Raw genomic sequence first — 12,992 nt, 5'->3', positions numbered from 1 at the left:
AATCTTACAGGAAAGGCAAAACTTATTTCAAATTACATTTCAGTGATCTCATAAATTTTTTGTATTATGTTTTTAAATCAATTCATTGCATTAAAAATATATATTTCTGAGATTCCACTGTGTACCACTAGAGGGAGCTTGCTTACTTCCAGTGGGACATGTACCATAGTTTGAGAACCAGTTGTTTACTGACCTTCTTTACACAAGCTGTTTGTGTATACTGACTTGAAGTTATGACTTTAGTGGGTCATTTAAAGCGGTTACTAGGATACATGGGTCTATGACTTCATGTACTTGACAAACATAATATACATTTGCTACTGAAAGAATAAAGAAAACAGTTTTTTCCTATTACATTGGACGTTCTTGACCTTTTAAGGCAACTGTCCTCACTGACACTTACATGCTTTAGCATACAAGCCAACTCCCCTGTGGCTGTGAGTATGTGTGGCAGGGAATGATAGATGTGTGTTTTTATCTGTGTCTGCATCTGCACTAGGGCCTGATTGTGCAAGCTTTGTGCCATTGGTTGTTTACAGGTTGTTTACGCTGAAAGGAATGATGCTAAATCATTAGTGAAGGGTGCTAATTCTCCTCTAAAAGCTGTGATTCCAACACTAATGGAAATAGTGTTTAACAGAGTGAGTGAAAAGACGGGGCAGAGAGATGTTGTGGGGAAAAAGGAGCTTTAAAAAGGAAGGAGGAAAATAATGTGTGGTAAAATTGGAGGTAAAGAATGGGAGAAAGGAAAAAATGGAGACTTGAAATGGTAAATGGGTTGAGAGAGAGAAAAGGGGAAAGTAGGGGAGGTAAGTGTGGAGTAGAGGAGAGAATAGATGGACAGAAATTGATAAATGTGGATGCAGAAGGTGATAGGGAGCAGTGGAGAGAGGTAGAGACGAGATGGAAGAGAGAGACGGGGAGGAAGGAGAGAAAGGAAATATTGGCTGAGTTTGTGCATCTCTTTGAGTTGTGTCTTTGTGTGTGCTGCTGCATGCATCAGCATTAAGCTCTCCCATTATTCTATATACCCATCTTGTGAATGAGTGAATGTTGGGACAGAGACAGGCTATATATACATATGTGTGTGTGTGTGTGAGTGTGTGTGTGTGTGTGTATGTGTTTTCAGGTGCAGGACATGTTTCAATGAAAAAAAGGCGATAAAAAAATTATATAAGGACTGAATACGTGAAAGAGGTGAGGAAGGGGTTGGACAATTAGGACAATTACTGCCCAAGTTCCAAATTAGGGGTGTCACTGGTGGCAGAATATAATTCCCATTTAACGGTTCGTTTAGCACTAAAATGCCAGCCCTAGTGTAATAGATGGGATCTGGATGGGAAAAAAAGTGGAAGAGTAGCAAGTGTGCGTCTGTGTGTTTAGTCGTGTGTATGTGTGTGTGTCTGGTTCACAGTGAAAATGCTGTTGACAGTGTAATTTGATGAAAGCTGACAGCTAATTTATGAAGCATATTTTGGGGTAAATGATTTTTCCTGGTTCTACTTTCTCAGTCATTCTAGACTGGTAATTGGATTTCCCTAACTTGCAAGGTAGTGAATTAGGAGTAAACTAGTTAATGAAGGACTGACTGACTGTGTGTAAGTGTGTGTGGTTGAGGGAGAGGTGTTAGCATGTGTGTGTTCACGCAACAGCATTTCAAGTTTAGGTGTAAAAAAACTCCAGCATATTAATTGTGTGTGTATTTGTGTGTGTATGCACACACAATGTTTGTAGGTGTAGGTGCCATCTCTGGAGGTTAATAGCAAAGATTTGGTCTGCTGCACTAATACCCAACTAAAACTAACCACCTATTGCTTTATTCCTGCTCAATCAATCAAGGACCAGGGCACACACACACACACACACACACACACACACACACACACACACACACACACACACACACACACACACACAGGCATACATACCTCTCTCCCTTCCTCACCCTTTTTCTATCTCCTCTCACTCACTCTAATTGCTAGGAGTGTCTTGTCTTTATGAAGCTTTACCTCAGGTGGATTTTTGTGTGCATGCGTCTATGTGTGTGTGTGCCTGTGCATAAAATTATTCACAGTGCTATGCCTTTTTTTCACTGTGAGAATGAATAACAAGCATGCTGTCATTGTCAGAACCGTTTTCTGTCATTTTCCTGTTTCCTCTGGCCAACACACAGACAGACACACACACACAAATGTCTTCCTCAAACAAGATATTTGACTAAATACCAAGCTTTGACACAAACTGAGCAAAACAAGAGTAAAACACAGCTGCAAGCCCTTCTCTCTACTCTTCTCTACTGCATAAAAACTATTTAAAACCATGTTGAAAGTCAACTAAACCCAACCATAATGCAAATCAAACCTATTTAATATCGGGAAAACCTTACACATCTCAACCATTTTGCAAGCCAAACTAATCCAAACCAAACCGACACAAAACCCTACCAGTTCTTGCTCAAGTATATTACAGCCGAAAAGATGAAGGGAAAATAGTCCAAACTAATCTAATTCAAATGAATGTAATCCAAGTTAATCTACTCAGAATGAGCCCAGTCAGGCCATAACTCATTTCCAAAGGTCTGTTTCACTACTATCATCTGTAGTTCCTTTAGTAAAGACAGGATGAAGGCAACAGCTCAAACACAAAGATGGGTGACAAATTAAAGGAAAAACCAACATAGACACCCTATGTTGGCTTAGTAAGGTTCCACAAAAAGCTACTGGAACAGCTTAATTCTGCAAGTCTCTGGGACTCTAGGGGAGGAATAGAACACCATTTTCCCAAAAGATATTCCCATATTCAGTGTTTTAATAATGATGATGGAGAGCGCTATTTGATATGTAGGTCCATATTCTGTATGTGTTCAGCTGGGTTGAGATAATGCAACTGGGATGAACATGACATCATATGACTCACATCATTTTCATCCATCAAACCATTCAGTGACACCTCATGGATGCATCTGCATTCATTATAACTTCCCCAAGACTTTGAGGCAAGTTTCTATGATCACACATTCTGTGAAATATCTGTACAATAAGTATACAGTTATACCTTGAATTTTATATCAACTATGCGTACCATTTACCATTAACTTAACATTAACAAAAAAGAGAACGTTCCCTGTTTGAACCTCCCAAAAACAACCCCCACACAGTTTATTATTCTTTTCCTTTGCAGTTTGGCAGAAACCGATTTGGTGATGAAGCAGCCGTCCTCTTTCTGACACACTGATGTTCTCAATCTACCGGTGCTTGCAAAACTGAAGCATGGGTGCTGTTGCATGCAGTTAGTGTTACAAAATCCTGCCAGGCAAGGCAATTGTTGGACAGCCCGTACAGGCTAGAGAGTCTGTGTTCAACCAAATGTACATATATCGGAGCAGTTGCATTCACTGCTGTTACATCTGGCTGCTATATGGCTGTCGGGTAACAATTACTTGAAAAAGCTGGCAGTCAAGATTTTGCCTGTCTTTTTTGAGGCATACCATATACATCTCCATGTAAAGCCGGACATTATTAAAGCTGTCTTCTCACAAATGCTAGCTGCAACTCAGATCAGTGTAGAAAGGACAATACCTCACGCAGAGAACGTACGTAACGTAATGTTATGTTACATGATCCATCGGCTCTTATGTTAAATAATTTGATTAAAACACTATATGGATTTTGTACTGTAGATATTTGTGAAACTAATTTCCACGACTTTTCCAAAACTTATGTAATTTATGTGTTCTCCCAAAACCTTTACATGCCTGGAAATAACTCTTTTCATGTTTCAGGATTTTCATGATTGCACCAACCCTGTTTAATTTGTCCCCTCTCTGTAGTATCCCCAGACAGGAGGACCACAGGGAGAGTGGTGTTGTTAATATGAATTTCCCATCAAATTCTGACTATGTGACAAAAAGAACATCCTTCTTGTGTCAGTGCTGTGTACTTATGTTTGAGTCAGTGGTGAATAAAGATGCCATCGTCAGGCTTTACCTGGAGTGTTGAGCAGTCTGGACATGCGACAGCTGTAGGCGATTTTCTGCTCACAGTATTCTGCACTGGTGGTGATGGCTGTCACCTGGAAACACAAGCACGCACATGTATTTTCATTTTATCTTATTCAGACAGACAGGTTCATTTAACGTAAAAACTAATTATTGAGGAACAAAATGAAGCAAAGTGCACTGTAATGTTTTAATTTAGCTGAAAATGGAACAAGTGATCCATACAAATTAGGAAGGAACATAATTACAGGAAGGATATGCCACTCAAACCCTGACATCTCATGGAAAACTGTGGTCTTGTACACATTGAAGGTAAAAACAGTTGTCACTCTTCATTGGAGTGTTGAAACTCACACAGTTTTGCTTTTGACTAATAAGGACAACTGCAATCTATTACCACTCACCAGAAAACTGTGTATGTAGCAAAACAACAGCACACAAGTAGTGGAGACATGATGTGAAACACTAGTCATGTCAGATTGTCATTGTGCATTTGAAAGAATAAAGACTGAGTCAGTAGCGTGAGGTTGAATTACAATGTTTCTCATTGCAGTCGCTAGCTGCTGTAGAGTATATGATGCTGAGGATGGTATAGGTTTGTCAAAACAGTTATTTTTGACATCATATTTCTTTGTAACATAAATGTTACCATGATGACAGATTATTATTTTGTGTATTTACAGCCATCACAGGATCCAGGGAGAAACTACTAACTACTACTACTACTTACTCACTTCAATCTCCTTGCTCAAGACTCTAGAAAGATGGCTTGTCAGTCATACTATCAATAACGAGCTGTCAGAATACTGTATCACAAATCCATCTAATTTCTACACTTTGATCACCTTGCTAAAGTGAGGGATATAGAAAATCCCAACACAACCTGACCCGATTGCCAACTCCTGCTCACCACAGGCGTAAAAATAATGCTGCAATTAATTACTTCACCTTTTATTTACGTAACCTGAATGCTACTAATGTCCTTCACTGTGACTGGCTTACAGGAGTCTATTACAGGAGGAGTCTTTTTGGTGACTTTTGAGTGAGAAAAAACAAAGGGGTTTTTGATCAGCAAACAACCGCAAAGGCAGCCTGACATAGTAGAAAATGTTGGCCCAGGTTACCCAGGAGAAAATGGCTACAAAATTGCTAACAACCGGGTTGGAAAATTGTCTTTTTGAGGACTTGGGAGGAAACTGTTAGATCATGTTAGACCTGGTTTCAAATGTAGTATATGATCATTTAACAAAAACTTACCATTAAACTAAGATGACTACAGTCAAAGTCAGTTACATCAAAAACTTTTTCTCAACCTCATAATATATACTATTATATATATATATATATATATATATATATACTATATAACTATTCTAAAATATTTTTTCCATTGTAATCTCATATGAGAATAACATCACATTTACTTTGTGGAAAATAGTGTGTGATAGCAGGGAGAAATACATATTTTGTATTGTATTGTATCATTGTGTTCCATGAGACTGTATATAATCTAAAATGCGAATTTTACACAAAGCAACACAAGACTTACTCCGCATAATGCACGCTGGTGTGTGTATGTGTGTTACCTGGTCCATAGAGGCACTGTAGTTAACCTGCAGGACGGTGCGTCTCTCTCTACTGGAGCCAGTCACTGTAGTTTTGGGTGGCAGGTTGTTCATAACTGTTGTCCACACTTTGTCCTCTACACACATGAACATGATAAAAATGTAAGCATGTCATGCATGCACACACAGGAAACTGCAGATTAGCTGTCACAGCGGTGAAGTTCTTTCTGTGTAATCTAAGTTACAGCTATGAGACTCCAGGGTTTAATAGACACTTCTGTGCTGTTATAGCATGAGCCAGTCACTCAGACATCTCCCTGTTCATTCACAGTGTCAGTCAGGGAATGTGTGTGTGTGTATATATATATTTCAGGTCTCTGAGGTGTGTGTATGTGTTAGAGAAAGAGAAACTCTTAACATTTCTGAGGTGTGTGTGTGAGTGTGCTATTCAGCGTGACTAAGGGGCTAGCCAGCGGAGTGCAGTGACATTTCATTAAAAGTCTCGCCTTTGCTCTGCCTGCGTGCTATGCTGTTCCCGACTATCTACTTATTTCACTGTGTGTGTGTGTGTGTGTGTGTGTGTGTGTGCGCGTAGTTGGGCATGTGCATGAGTCGGCGTGTGTGTGTGTGTGACAGAAGAGTCACTCACACCATTGGAGCCCTCTTAGGTTTCCATAAAAGGTCCGTTTCGTAGGTGTTTGTGGTGTGCGTGTGTGTATGTGTATTTTTGTGTCTGTGGCTGCTCCTTCAGAGTTAAATGTCAGTAGCTGTGACTGCGTTGTCATGGAAACCCCAGGTATAGCAGGTTAAGAGTGCTGCTGTCTGAGGTTAAGAATGAGGAGGGCTTGAGTTTCCTTCCCTCACAGTTCACAGGGGGATGTGCACATACACACACACACACAGACACACACCTGCATAAGCATTGATGCACCACAACCACAGACACACACACACACACACACACACACACACACACACACACACACACACACACACACACACACACACAGAACAGAGATCTTGGGCACTCCCACAAACACACACACCTGTCATGTTGCAGTTGACTTTGAAGGGACCAAGCGGTCCGCTGCCGTCAGGATCGATCCAGTAGGTGTCAGAGGACCTGCCCAAATGCTTATAGGCCTCACATGACGGCTCATAGATAGCTGGGGGTGGGGGGCGGGTGCAAAGAGAAATAAGGGGAAAAATGAGAAGTTGGAATTTGAAAACTGCAAGTCCATAGCCACTGAAGTTATGATGCTCCTTAGACACTAGATTTTATCCAATTGAATGATTCTGAGCAAATTTTAATTAAAAATTAGCAAAATTTAGTTGTTAAAGTAAGCTAAAAAAAATAGGTTTTTACACTTATGAGGAATTTGATTTATGTAATGCTTAACAGTGAAGCACATCTCATTACTTTGAACATCAGTGTGCTTATTTTACATTGTGTCATGTTAAGATTTATGTTGATGCTAGAATATTTGGCCTCAGGGTGGTGGCAGTGTTAAGGCCATGTTTTTATCTATAATCAGATGCGCTGATCCTCTAGCAAACATGGGAGTGTTTAGAGATTTGCATGGCAGTCATTCTCATTTTGTGTCCCGTGGGTGACACTGGAGAACAGGTCATTAGAGTAAGCCACTCATAGGGATTTTTGGAAATATTTTGGTAGGCTTCACAGGGTAAGTCATAATAGTAAAGACGATTCACAGTCTGTGTCTGTTTCCCTCCATGTATTTGCCTTCCTGCATTTCATATTCACACTTTAATATATTTTTGTTATCTAATGGACAAAAGATTAATTAAATTGTAGAATGGATCTAAAATAGCACATCACTGTCTAAAGTTGTTTTCTTTTTTGCCGGCTTCCAGAAGGCAATTTCATGTGGTTGCCAGTCTCCATTCAGCGGCTGTCAAGGACTGGTGTCTTGTCACACACACTCTAGCAATCTATCTGACAACATATTGATGTTATGTTTGTGTTGATCCACACACAGACAGACAGAGAGGGGAGGAGAGGAAGAATTATACTTCAAAGAGCAATGTGAGCATACAACTTAAAACTTTCTTGACTGAGGACTGTTCACAGGCTTAATACTCAGTTTAAAAATAAAAGAAACTGCCTTTTTTCTCTCTCTTAGTTTTCTTAGTCTTTAATACTGGTTCTGTTCTTTCATGTCTCTTCTTTCTGTCCTTTCTGATCTTTCTTTTCTCTTTCATTACATCCTCTGACTACTTTATTATTGGTCTTTTTCTCTTTAGTATCCCTCTACTCATCCAGGAGTTTAGTGATGCCGTTGTGTGCTGAGAGGACGTGCTCTTCAACAAAACCGGTGTTTGGAGGAAATGACCCTGCTGAACTATCTCACAAGGATGTGCGCAGAACTCAACAGAAATGTTGAGACACCACTTCTGGTTCAAAGCCATTGGTCAAAGACACAATGGAAGCTGAATAACCAGTATTTCTCCTATAATTGCTTCACAGTGGTGGAATGCAACAGAGAGATTCAAAGGCCAACAGAGAAAGTTACTAAAATTGCACTGGAGGGAATGTTTGGCCAATTTACCATCAGAGCAAAAAAACATATAATATCCAGATAAAAGAAGCAAACACTGTGTAACACCTACGCGTCACTGTAACAGCAGTTGAAGCTCTGTGCCTTGCTAAAGGATGCTCAAGAAGTGACTCTTTAGTGAGGGGGAAGCATTATTTATCTAATCTCTCTACCCATAATTTCGTGGCGGGTTGCCAGATTCAACTCATGACCTACCAGTCCCAGACCAGACACACTAATCTCCAGTTTACTGCTGTGCCTCCAGCTATCTCCTAATTGTGAATTCCTTCATAAAAATCGACAAACACACTGACAGAGAGATATGTGAAATACAAACCTCTCCCTATATATCTTGTGTTTTTAATAATACGTTTTATTGCTTATGCTTTATTTACTATTATTCAAACTCCTCTGTCTCTCTGCGATGGGAATATCCCTAAACAATGCCTTTTTCATTTGCTCTGTTCTTCTATCTAATTTTCTTACATTAAATCTGTTGTTTTAAGTTGTACATACACAATATTGCCAAAACATTTCTCTCTCATCCTCTCTTAAAAGAGAACATTATTTGTGGCATATGGGAGGAGGGATGGCATTCTCAAATTTTTAAGCCTTTAAAAAAACCCTCTTGTGCTTTTTCTCTTTCTGACTCTGTTCTCTTTGTGTGCTGGTGCTTTTGGTTGGGCTGCCACGTCTCAGACCAGAACAAAACACACAGCGCAGTTAGAAAAGCCTGGCCTCTGAACACTTCAAAAGTTCATCTGTCCCTCTGCTGAGGATTGTGGCTTTGGAAGGAGAAACAGTTTAATCACTCAAAGGCGAACAGAGGAAGGCCGAATCAAACAGACGGACAGGAACAGAACGTAGTCGTGTTCAAGTGAGGCTAAAAAATAACCAATGGTCTAAAACACATAACTGCATACACAGACACACTCACATACTTACAAGTATGACATGTGGCTCCAGTGTATCCTGTTCCATCACAGGTACAGCTGAAACTGTCCCACGTTTGTTTGCAACGGCCGCCATGTTCACAGTGATTAGGCATACACCTTAAGAGAGAATGAAACAGAGAGTACTTTAAAACATTCACAAGACATGCAATGCTTTAAAAAGGACACATATTATATGTTTGAAGTATATAAAGGTTGGAAGCACACAGACACTGCCACAAGTGTGAAATAATGTTAGTCGGATATAGTATGAACTGTTCTAATGTGCAAAGAATTAGAATGACACCAAAATGACTGTTCTTAACCTTTTAAAATATACAGTAAGTGTAAATGTTTCAGTTTATTAAATATAGCAATCCGAAAGGGAAAACTTCACAACCTGGAATTAGTAGTGTAGTGCAAGCTAACAGTGTTATCTGCTTAAGTGTGAATACAGAATTAAGCACATATCAGTTAAGACATCATTCTTTTTTGTGTTGAAATTTGAATACCAATGAATAGAACACAGTTGTGTGGTTTGATCTGCCTGCAGGCCTGGTGGGGATGGATCCCTAGGTAATGTAGTCTCAGAGCTCGGTTTTCCACACACACACACTTGCACACATGTAGTCATGCACAAGTTATGTGATTAAAATATCTGAGCCTGCTTATTTGAATGAATCAAAGTGATGTTAAGAGGAAATCACCGGGAGGAAAAACAAACATTGATTCATAAAAGCTGCAGGGGTCCTTTAGTTCTTTTCTTCTCCTGAGTTATTCTTTAGTCATGTAGAGAGTCGGGCAGTTACAGAGAGACACAGAGACAAAGGGAGACAAGATGATCACTGCTGTCATTCCTCTAAAGCTGACATGCAACTGGTTTGTTCCTACGATAAATGATACGTTTACTGGTGGAGAATGTAATTGTGAAAATGTTTTAAATGTCTCTGTGTATCAGCAATCATATGCACTTACATTTGTGTGGATGGGGTGTGTAGTGCATGCTGTGGCAACAAATGCTGTGAGTTTTAGAAAATAAATTAAATGTAGGTGTGATTTATGAATGCACCGTCTGTGTACTGTAACTGTGTGAATGCAAGTAAGCAGTTATATGTGTATGTTTAGAGGGAGAGACGTAGCTGCAGTAGAAAAATATAGGAAGCAAAATGACATTTGCATAATCATCATGCACCTCTCTAAGGGTATCTCTGCTCTGACTGTGTTGACTCGTGCAGAAAAAGACACTTTGGATAACACTACTACATATACCTGCCTGCCATTTTAACAGTAACAATCCTTTACAATGAACAACAAAAAAAAAAGTTCCACTGACAAAATGTATGGGACTTGATATAAAAGTGAGCACCAACCTTTTTATATTCAAGTATTATTAAACCTGAACTTTCTCAACATGCTTTTGCATGTACTGCAAATAATAAAAAAAATCTAATATGCCTGTGATCCAAGTATGTAATGATGTTTTGTAGCTTCAGCAGGCTAACAAAGCTAAGCACTGACAATCACAAAAGACATGCAAGCTGTGAGCACTGAAGTACATTGGCTATATATGCTCAGGGTTTTGTGTGAGCAAAAAGGAAAATCTATGAAGACAATGAGGCACCTCTAGAGTGTGTGCTTGCTTTTATGTGCTACTGCGTGTGTTGTTGTAGTTCCCCTTACAGAATGACAGTGTCATTTTGGAATATGGGAATTCGCATGGAAACAGCCTTGTGTGTGTCAGCTAGAGAGTGTGTCTGTGGGGATGTGTAAGTGTGTGTGTGCTTTGCTTCTTCCACCATCTCAGCCTAAACAGAATCCCACAGTGGAACAGCATTGATCAAAAGGAGGTCAGACAGGGCTATTGAACTGCCTTCAAAGACATTCTGATTAGTTAGATGGTAACACTGCAACCATTCATCTTCCATGGCAGGACAGGGCCCACCTCAAGTACTGCAAGGCTGATACACAACATTTGTAGTAATAGAGATGGGCAATACTGCAAGCAGCAAGGATAGGAAACTTGTGAACATCTTAGGACCTTCACAAGAATTTGTCCTAAAAATGTGACCACAGTCAGCCTGTTGCAAGTAACTATCAGCAGTGCTAATGCAACAATAATAAATAATTTCATACTAAATTACCCCACACTAGCATTGTGAAGACAAAACAAATGATAACCTAAAACTGCCAGAAATGTCATAAATTAAACAGAGGCATTAACTCAACCTAAAGTACAAAAAGTCCATGTCAGAATTAAAACTAGAAAAAAATAAAGTGTGAAAATAGAGTGAATAAGTTTGAAAATGCCTACTCTGACATTGTAGTATAGACATCGTTAACAAAGCTTTATTATTTGAAAATGATAACATGTTATTGCTAAAGCAACTATTATTAATACTTTTATACTAACCACGGATCAAATGAATATAAGTAATGTGGAAAAGGTTTGCTCGTAGTGGTGAACCCACAGAGAGTTACTTTTTTGGTTCAATCTCACTGCTCTGATAGCATCGTTTTTAGCCACACCAGGCAGCTGTCTTCAGCGAGAAAGCTCTAAAAGCCGACTGTACACTATAGGGCAGCAGGCAGACAAAGTGACTAGCTGCTGAACATAGTGGAAGTTTTAGCAGCTCAAGAGCCAGATATTTATGTCAGGTTCTGGATATAAGACATGAACTTGAAACTAACGCTAATGTTGCTCTGTCAACTTAAAATGTGATAATATGTGTAATAATATATGTGTTCACATTTAGTTTCTGCTGCCCCCAAGTGGCCAACAAAATACTGAAGGTAAAACTTTCACACGTGGTAAAGAACTTCCACATTAAAAGGCCAACTTCCAATAGTCGATTCCAATAGCAATGTAGTTGCCTAGGTATTCCAATTACCAGCTTCAGGTAGCAGTTATAACCCTGGTTAAAATCAGTATTTAAGTCAACTGACAACAAAAACAGTCAATTCACCTCTATTGTGAGTTCAGCCACCGAAACATTTAGACATTTTTGGGTGGCTTTGCCTTTATTGGATAGGACAGTGGAATATTAACAGGAAAGGGGGAAGACAAGCAGCCAAGGGTCACAGGTGGGATTTGAACCCATGGCTGCTGCAGCAAGGACTCAACCAGGTGAGTTATAGGGCTAACTTTTAATTGTTATGGAGAACTTTTAGAAAATGATTTTGGGTATGAAAATTTATGTGTCTATCAGTATTAGTGTGGAAATGGCCTGCACTGTGGTCGAAGCATCAGAGCAAGTCAGACCTCTATTGAAGTAAGGACAAAATTGATCTAAATCAAGCAGTGGCAGTTGGTGTCTACTTCTCTGGGCAAGGATATTGATGAGGGTAAGTGTTATCGACAAACCTGACCTGAAAACAAATCGCTCAGTTCAGGGAAAATGCTGTTCCAATCAACTCAAGGTCAACTCCTTATTCTACCTTCCCAGCTTTTCACCTTAATGGTGCTTCCATGCAATTTCTAATGATCACTGAAATCTTGTCTTGAAAATGTGTATCACATGACTGAAACAACTGCACTTTTATTAACATAGGAATAGGCTTAATGCCTGGAGGTTAAACCAGTCCACACAGTTTAAATGTTTTGTACACAGACATCAGATTCAGTTTTAAAAAAACACTCAAATTGAGCTCAAGGCATGGATGATTCCATATATGGCAAATCCGTCCCAATGTGTTTGTCTAGTCTATGACAAGGAAATAAATTGAAATGTCAACAAATTGTAATGAATGCTTCCAGTGAACCAACATTGGGACTTGCTGTGCAGAATATCCAGCTTATACTTAGCAATGAAAAAGAGAAATGCATGGCTCATTTTTGATGTTTGATTAAGATCACACAGTGTTTTCTGAGGATGAGACCTACTCTGTTCTTTCTGTTGAAAATGAAATAAATGTGCTATTCACACACATCCAGTTGCACTGT

General features: G+C 39.4%; 1 protein-coding gene across 1 annotated transcript in view; it reads right to left on the bottom strand.

Annotated features, from left to right (window-relative positions):
- Nucleotides 1-12,992, bottom strand: part of cntnap2a (contactin associated protein 2a) — a 314,052-nt gene that overhangs the window by 93,105 nt on the left and 207,955 nt on the right. Inside the window, exons 12-15 of the mRNA XM_051410449.1 lie at nt 9,066-9,172; nt 6,609-6,728; nt 5,584-5,699; nt 3,987-4,071 (exon numbers count right to left, since the gene is read on the bottom strand). Of these exons, the coding sequence (XP_051266409.1) occupies nt 3,987-4,071; nt 5,584-5,699; nt 6,609-6,728; nt 9,066-9,172 (428 nt within the window). The remainder of the gene's footprint in view (nt 1-3,986; nt 4,072-5,583; nt 5,700-6,608; nt 6,729-9,065; nt 9,173-12,992) is intronic.

The sequence above is a fragment of the Dicentrarchus labrax genome, unplaced genomic scaffold (genome assembly GCF_905237075.1).
Source record: "Dicentrarchus labrax unplaced genomic scaffold, dlabrax2021, whole genome shotgun sequence".
Classification (NCBI taxonomy): domain Eukaryota; kingdom Metazoa; phylum Chordata; class Actinopteri; family Moronidae; genus Dicentrarchus; species Dicentrarchus labrax.
This window is presented reverse-complemented; position numbering and strand designations above follow the sequence as displayed.